This window comes from Balaenoptera musculus, chromosome 6, assembly GCF_009873245.2.
Source record: "Balaenoptera musculus isolate JJ_BM4_2016_0621 chromosome 6, mBalMus1.pri.v3, whole genome shotgun sequence".
NCBI classification, from domain to species: Eukaryota; Metazoa; Chordata; class Mammalia; order Artiodactyla; family Balaenopteridae; genus Balaenoptera; species Balaenoptera musculus.
Window position 1 is genome coordinate 66,294,437 of NC_045790.1, and position 8,612 is coordinate 66,303,048.

General features: G+C 46.3%; 1 protein-coding gene across 3 annotated transcripts in view; it reads left to right on the plus strand.

The window, feature by feature from the left end:
• FAM189A2 (family with sequence similarity 189 member A2) overlaps positions 1–8,359 on the plus strand; it is a 61,473-nt gene extending 53,114 nt beyond the window's left edge. For all 3 annotated transcript variants that reach the window (XM_036856105.1, XM_036856106.1, XM_036856107.1), the window contains 5 exons: positions 4–133; positions 306–384; positions 1,701–1,853; positions 4,471–4,763; positions 7,483–8,359. In XM_036856105.1, the coding sequence (XP_036712000.1) occupies positions 4–133; positions 306–384; positions 1,701–1,853; positions 4,471–4,763; positions 7,483–7,686 (859 nt within the window). In that variant the 3' untranslated portion in view covers positions 7,687–8,359. The remainder of the gene's footprint in view (positions 1–3; positions 134–305; positions 385–1,700; positions 1,854–4,470; positions 4,764–7,482) is intronic.
• The last annotated feature ends 253 nt before the right edge of the window (positions 8,360–8,612 follow it).

An 8,612-nucleotide genomic window follows, 5' to 3' on the forward strand; every position in this document is an offset into this window, starting at 1 on the left:
TAGGATGGTTGGTCCTGATGTTATACCACTGCCGCATATCTACGGAGCGCGAATCAAAGGCGTGGAAGTGTTCTGTCCCCTGGAACCCCCGCCTCCCTATGAAGCTGTGGTGAGCCAGACGGACCAGCAGCAGGTACTGTCCATAGAGTTTCTCTTTGGTACATTGACGGCAAGTAGGAAAAGCAGCCACACAGAGAGCGGGGTGGGGAAGGGACCATGCCCTGTAGATCTTTTCAGGCTCACTCCAGTCCAGATGATGGTTGAGTTGAATATCAACAGACAACCCTCTTTTTTCCTTGTTGCAGGGATCTTCATTCCAAATGCCAGAAGGATCAGAAGCTGCCACCAGCCCTTTGGAACCGATCTGCATGCCAGTGACTCAAGGTAATAAATACATTATTGCTGCCCAAACTCATGATTCAATAGACTAAAAATGGTAAAATAATCATCTGTACGATATTTTGTTGGAGGTCAAATAATCTTGGAGCAAATGGTTCAAGCTATATCCTTTCTTCTGAGTATAAAAATATTATCAACTCTTAGGGCTTACAAGTAGGAAATAATATGTGAACAGAAATAAAGATATCTTTAGAATCTTTTATTAATAACCAGACTTTTCAGAAATGGATTACAGAGTTTAATTTGGTTTTCCTGTGTTTTCTGATCTAAGATTTTTTTTTTTCTCCTGTTAAAATAAGATAAGCTCTTGTAAAGGCACAAAAAGAGTTTTACCTATTGCAGAGTGATCTGCTCATTTATAACCAAGGACCCAGGCCATACTGCCTTCACATGTACTGAATGCTGATTTGCAATCCTGCATTAAATACTAGAGTCAGTTTACAGTTATCCTTGTAACGTAAGGGAACATTGTTACCGCTTTCTCTCTTTGGAGAGGTTTTAAATGGCCCAGAGAACTGTCCACCTGACAAAATTGCAAATGGTGATAAATAATGGATCAACTTTCAGCTATTTTAGGTGTAGGTAATTTTTCAGCAGCACCATTTAGAATGGGTTTCTGCTCTGTTCACCTTCCATCTTAAGTAGAATTATGCAGCAGAGTTCTGTTTCCTAAGTATGTTTTTAATTCTTCCATTTCTTAAAAAAGTTTCCCAAACCACGAGTCAGGCTCACAAATGATGGGACTTTATTTTCCTGAACAGCAGTCATCCAGTTCCAGAGTGGCTTGACTGATTCATTTAGTGGCCACTGGCTCTTTAGCTTGGCTTTCCGGGAGTTTCCCAGCCTAGCCCGCAGACACACCCTCTGCCTGCATTTGGCCTCCAGCCCCAGGCCAGCCACCCCACCTGTACCGGTATTACCGTCCACCTGATCAAGGTCAGCCTGAGTTGTCAGAAAGGGTAAAACGGCTAGGACCTTTCCGGTGCTGCACCAGACTGCTCCCCTGGAGAACACGCTAAGCACCTTTAGGCATTTTAGCATGGCTTCTTCTTCTGCTCCTGGATTTAAAGCTTTTTGTTTGTTTGTTTTAGGTGTGGAGGGGTAGTTTGAGGAGGCAGCATTTCCCACGGTGCTGCAAGATAAAAGCTCACTGGGCCCACAGCCTAAGCAAATATTATGAACTGTATTACCCTTGTCCCAGAAGGTTTGGGCTCACAGGTGTTTCCTGCCCAACATTTTGAAGGCGCCAGCTGAACAGAAATGATTTCTGTTTCTCCTCTTTAAAAAAAAAAAAAAATCAGGTGGGGACATTCCTAACACACCTGGAGAAGAAAGCGCATCCATGTCCACTCCCAGCTCCAGCCAGCTACGTCCGGCGAGGAGCTGGAGAGCCCTCCAGCCCCTGAGGACAAGATCCAAGAGTGACCCTGTGCTTCATCATTCTGCAGAGAGAGGTGATGTCATTTCCCAAGTTCTTCGCAGGGCGCTGTGCTTGTTTGCTTATAGGTGCCGAGTGGCTCTGGCCACCCAAGGCCCTGTGGTTCAAGAGAGAGCTTGCAGGGAGCTAACAGGTCTTGGGAAAATCAGGTATTCTGTGTGCACGTTAAGGATAGACATCGACCATGTCTTTTAAGGCTGGTAAGAATTTTTCTTGTCAAGTCACTGTCATCAGAAGCGTTTGGTTGCACGTGATACTGTGCTGGGTACCACACGAAGAAGGTAGTGCAAACCTAGTTCTGATTCCTAGATGCTCACAGTCGTGTGAGAATGAACATTCTCTCTCCAGGAAAAAGTCAAAGGGGTGCATTTTTTACCCCCTCTTCTGTAATTTAACACTAGTTATCTTTTTACTGTGTATGAGTAGATTGGATTATTTAAATCGACCTTGCTTTAAGAACTTTGGATAGAGTGACGCTCTCACACTCCATCTCTCTCCCTTTCTGTTTTGAGTTTGTGTATAGATGTTATTTGAATAATTTTAAATTTTAATAGTTACAATTTTTTTATAAGGTACTATGTACAGTGTCTTTGTTATAGTATTTATAATTCTCACTGCAATTTCTTATTATTTTTTAAAATTAATTAATTTATTTATTTAATTTTGGCTGTGTTGGGTCTTCGTTTCTGTGCAAGGGCTTTCTCTAGTTGCAGCGAGCGGGGGCCACTCTTCATCGCGGTGTGCGGGCCTCTCACTATCGTGGCCTCTCTTGTTGCGGAGCACAGGCTCCAGACGCACAGGCTCAGTAGTTGTGGCTCACGGGCCCAGTTGCTCCGCGGCATGTGAGATCTTCCCAGACCAGGGCTCGAACCCATGTCCCCTGCATTGGCAGGCAGATTCCCAACCACTGTGCCACCAGGGAAGCCCCACAATTTTTTTGATTAAAAAAAATTTTAAACTGAAAATGACATTGAATCTTCTTTTCTGAATATATGACTGCCTGAACATCTTCAAATACCTCTTCCTTGTAGAGAATTGTAAAAAATAGAGGAAATAAAGGAAGAAAATGAAAGTCTGTAATCCCACCAGCACAGGCTTCTTTCGGTGACCTGTTCTAACAAGTTGCCTATGTTGTCTTCAAGCTCTATGCAAACACAGCTTTGCAGACCCTCTGGTCCTGCTCCGTCCCGGGCCCCATGTCACCTCCTAGTTGTATTCTGTCCCCCTGACAGCCTGTGTTGTTTGCTACAGCTCTGGACTGACCGTGTGGGAGCCAGAGGGAACACTCCTCTTGTCTCTCCAGCGGCTTCTGAGCGGGGAGGAGTCCTGCCCGGGACTGACCACCCTCTGGCCGCTCAGCTCCCCGGACCTGTCTTCACCGTGGGGTCCTCTGCCCCACCTGGCAAGCTGAGGACTCGGGATGGCCACCTGCAGCTTCCACAGGAACTTGGCTGTCTACACAGCTTAACGAGATCTTTCCAGAACCCGCTCCCCTTCTGCAGTGCTGTAGGGGCAAGGATGACACGTGTTTACCCGTTGGAGCCCTCTGCTGTGGAAGGGACCAGGTCGCCTTCAAGTGACAGTGGAGTCCCTGACTCTGTCCTCACACATGAGCGTCTGTAGTGAGTGTTCCCCGAAGAGTCAGGTTCTCTGTGATGTGCACGTGGCAGCCGAGGAAGACGGCTGCCAACCCCTGTTTAGAACTCCTCATGCCTGCCTTTCTCCAGAGGAAAAGGAATGCTCCCCTTCCTCCACCTGTTTTCCTACCCCCTGCCTCCCTTCTTCCTTGAATATCTAAATTCCTGCTTGTCAGACCTTCACAGACTGAAATCTCCAGTGTCGTGTACACTGAAGGCTGCTGGCTGGCTTATGAACATGTGGAGACCAGGCCTGATTTCACTTCACCCATCTGCCAGTGCAGTAATGTTCTGCCAGTCCTTATACCCTTGCTGAAGTAGTAGTTGTGGAAATTAGCCTGTGGTGGATTTCCCAGGCCCTCTGTTGACTTCCAGAATGACGTGTACTTTTTCTGCACTAGATTTCTCTTTCTGTAATAGTCAGCCCTAGCGCCACCTCCCAGCCATGGTGTGACATCGATACTATAAGTCAGTACAGTGCCCCTGAGGATGTTTAGGACAAAGGTACAGTCAATGTGAGCAGAGCATTCCATTCATCCCACAAGTCTCGTCTCTCCTCAGTTCCTCTCTTCCAGTGGCTTCTTCATCCTCTCCCCGGAACATTCTTCCATCAGTCAACCGTGTTTTTTCTGCCTGCCCAAACCATCCCTATATATTGGTGATCACCCCATGAAACCATTGCTCCATCATGATTTGCATTCTGGATGCTCTTCTCTGTCATCTGTCTCTACCTTGATGGTTGTGTTTTATGTGGCACAATAAAATATCTGGGGGACGTGTGCTATTGAAATTACACTTCATGGAATAAGCTCGTGTCATAGTTGTTGGGGTTTTTTTTTTTTTTTCCTCCTGCAAGAGGAAAAGCAAGATGTGCATGGCCGTCAGCATTTGTCACATGTTTTCCACATGGAGTTTCGTGGTTTGTGCTGTTTCAGGTACAGATGTGTGTTCACGGGGCTTGGCCAAAAGGTACGTGTTGTTTGTCTCTGCCCACAGCCATCCCTGTGCTCAGCTGTGAAGCCGCGACTCAGACTGAGGGAAGACCAGACCTGGCTGCGGTGACCTTGAGAAGAGGGTTGAGATCTCGAGCTTTGAGATGCAGACCGAGGTCTTTAATAGATTACAGATCTTACATGGACACCAAGCTGCTGGTGGCGAGGTTCCTGGAGCAGTCCTCCTGCAGCATGACCCCGGACATCCATGAACTTGTAGAAAACATTAAATCTGTTTTGAAGTCCGATGAGGAGCACATGGAGGAAGCCATCACAAGTGCCAGTTTTCTAGAACAGGTAGTTTTATTATTAATATCAGGCATGAATCAGATGACTTGTTTCCATAACAGCTGAAGCGGCTTCTCTGGTTTCCTGTCAAAGGCACAGAAAGTTCATGGTCACTGTATCAAGGGGAATGGGGTTAAGAGGTCTGGGGAAGGAGAGGAGGAAGTTGCGTGCTTTCTTTTCACATGTGGTGACTTTGCCACAGCCTTCTTGGCCCAAGAGAAGAGACACCGATTTTTCCGAGATATGGAAGCATGCTTGGAAAAAGAAAAGGGAGCAGCCCAGGGATGAAAGCAAGGGCTATGGGCAGTGTGGAGTACATTTAACATTCCATTTCCTAAGTTGAACGTTTCCCTTGATCTGGCATGTTTTTTCAGCCCTTCGACAATGATGGACATATGTGAATTTTAATACTGGCGAGATTCTGGGAGCCGTTCACATTCCCATGAAATGTTTGGCAAGATTAGCTAAGCTGATAGACTTAAAGGAACAAACATCTTTTCCTTTCCATTTATTAAAAAACACACGGCAATCCCCAAATAAGTAGCCTGTGAAAAGATAAAACTGGGCACGTAAATATTCCATTTGCGTGTCAGGTTTCTCATCTTTAAAGTGAAGTGTTGGACTAAGTGGTCTCTACACCCATATCTCTGAGTGAATGGAATTTCCCTCTGATGAGATGGGTCGCAGCTTTCCTCACCCACCTCTTTCAAAAGCAGCGTTTACCTTTTGGGTGTTTGCTCTGTAGCTCCACGTCTGTGGGGTGGCCTTTGGAGAACTCAGTATACAGTGGCTCATAGGTGTTACTTGGCTGTGCCTGTGGGTATTACGTGCCCATCAAATACTTCTTGCGTTGAGTTGGCCTGATTCTCAGGGTCATTGCCAGATACTGGATCCTAGGTACGTTTTTCAGGCAGATTGAACAAATCCCCATCTCACTTTCCTTTCTGTTCCCCTTCCCACCTGCTGGCCTCTTCTTACAGAAGCCAGAAGCCAGATTCTGTCCCATCCCTCAGGGGACTGTGGGGAGCAGAACAGTCTGATTACTCGTGTGAAGAGGTACATGAACCATGGGCCCTTTTGTTGTTTGCTTTCTAAAAAAGTGGTCAACCAGTAGTCCTAGGTCAGGCTCCAGTTGGTAGCCTGTGTAGGAGAGAGATTTACACGCACATGTCCCTGGTCTCCTCCAGATGTCATTCCCTGCCTCCTTCCCTCTGTTCACCCCAATTGCCTGATAAACAGAAGCAAGTATTTGGAGCTGCCAAGTTCTGGTGAGGTAAGAGCTGGAGCATCTGCAGAGCTGTTGGTCTGGACCTTCTGCGAAGTCTTGCTTGATGGAAAATAGCTTTGGGGAAAAAGAACAAGCACTTATAGTTCAACAGATGCTATCACTATAAATGTTTGCTAGGTCTTTGTGCACAGACTGGATCAAAGTTCAGGTACAGGGATTGTTGCAGTAGACTCTGGGCCATCTGCCGGGGCTTCCAGAACTGGATCCCAGTGGTGAGGTATAATGCCACACCATCCCCCAGACAGAAGGAGGCAGGGACAAGGGCAAGGGAGCTTTTATTTCTGACTCTACCCAGCTTTGCACATTTTCACCTTCTCTAGTATTATTGGGATGTGTTCTTATATCCATTTTAATTTTTTACCAATATCAAAACCGCTTGTCCTAACTTACCATGTAATAACAGTAGACATCTATGAATGTTGGAATTTTCTTCTTACTCAGGAAACAAAGACAGCCTTAAAGACAAATATAATAACAAAGTGTTAGAAAAATTTGATGTCCCATCTTTTGGGGGGATTAACCTTTTAATGACCTTAAATTCTCAGAATGGTGGAAACTAAACAAAAAGACATCCCAGTGATTGTTCTGTGATGTTAGATGGTAATGAAGCACTTGAGTTTTTCCCAACGTGCTAACAGCAATATAGGTCATACAGACATGACTGTTTAATTTTAAAAACTGTATGTACACAGCAGTTCTCCTCTTATCAATCTCAGTTGGATTGGGGATTGCCCATTTTTGCTATTATGTGATATATTTAAAGTTATGTATGTGCTGCATTACAAAATAGATCTAGCAGTAGAAACATTCTTAACAGCTTTTACAAATAAATTAGCCAGTCTTTATGTTGTTTATCATGTTTTTTTTTTTAATTGAAGAGTTATCAGATCAATTAGAAGCATCATTAGTTTTAGCTGACATTTTATAACTTAAGCAGACCGGTGGTTATACAATTTTCAAGTATATCTGGATCACCTGAGTTCTTGTTAAAAATACGGATGCCCAAGCCCCATTCCAGATTCCCATGTCAGAATTGCTAGGGGGGAGCAGGGCATCTACTTTTCTGACAGGCTCCCCTCCCCTCTCGTGATGTGCAGACCCAGTGAGAATCACTGGCTTAGACCACAGGGAAATTGGGAAAAAAGTGATGAGAAGAATGTAAAATATAAAGCAGGAAATTGCAATAGACAAATAGTTAAGCATGGTAGGTCTACAGCTGAAACAATAGAAAATTTGGGGTATTTCTTAGGAACTTCAGAAAAGAGCCAACATGTTAAGAGACTCTCTGGAATTCCAAGTGGGTTCCATCTTGGGAAAACACCCTTTTTTCTTTCCCAAGGCAACTAAACTAAATATTACATGGATAAATGTAGGAGGCAGGTCTGAGGACCACATCTGGTGAAGCTTAACCTCTTTGTCACCCTGTTTATTCTCCCAAAGATCATGGCCCCGATGCAGCCCAGCACTTCCAGGGCCCTCGTGCTGCCCTCGAGGAGACAGCCTGGTCTGCTGCACCTGCGGAGCTGCGGAGATCTGAGCACCTTTGTCCCCGCGGGGAGGCCGAGAGCCGAGAGGAGGCCCCGGCGAGCGGAGGCTGAGAGGCCACACAGCCTCATTGGCGTCATCCGAGAGACTGTCCTGTGAAGCTGCGGGGCCCGGGCTCCTGAGGAGCAGGAAGAAAGATGGGCCCTGGAAGGCACTCAGGGCCTCTGAGGGGATGGATCCCCTTCCTAACCCTGTAGTTTCCTGGCTGGGAGTAGGGGTCCCCCTCTGGGTACTCCTCAGAAAGGGGGGCACTCTGGAGAACATTTATTCCCGCTCTTTGGCTCCCCTTTCTGCCGGCCAAGGGCACTCGAGGGGGAATGACAAGTTATTCCGGACCCATTTGGCTTTTGGATGCCCGAGTTGGAGGCCGTGAATGAAGCCGCATCTCCTTCTCTGCCCGGGTCTGCCCTGCTGTGGGCGGAAACGGCTCAGGATTCTGTGCCCGCCGCACCCTTCGCGGCTCCCTTCCTCACTGAGTTCTTTCCCTGGCTGGAAGGGCAGATCTGCTGGGTGGCTATTTATTTGCTGCCAAGTGAGAGTGGAACTGGCACGGAAGCAGGATGATTAACCCTGATATACTGCGATGGTCAAGCCTCATGTTAGGTCACTTTCAAATCACACTCTCTTTAGGAAAAACAGGAAACTTGTTTGGTGACAAATTTTATTGAAAGACATTTAGGGAGAGAATTCTTGTTGATGCCATTTATTCATGCTTGCAAAACTAGAGACAGCGAAGGCAGAACTGAGAATAAAAGTGTTTACCTTGGACTTCCGGGCTCACTGTGCAACATTTGTTTATGCGTAGGTGGCCAGGCCTTACAATGGGTTTGGAACTTGCAACAGTGGTGGCCAGGGGGTCAGGTCCAGGCAGGCTGCCAAAGCAGCTTAATCTCAGAAGCATCCAAGCCCCACGGATAACAATGCATCCTTCACCCATTCAGTCAGTGCTTGGCTTCACTGAGCTGCCTTCTCGTGGGGTCATGAGCAATAAATCAGTAAAGTGATTACAGATTGAGGATTAGTGC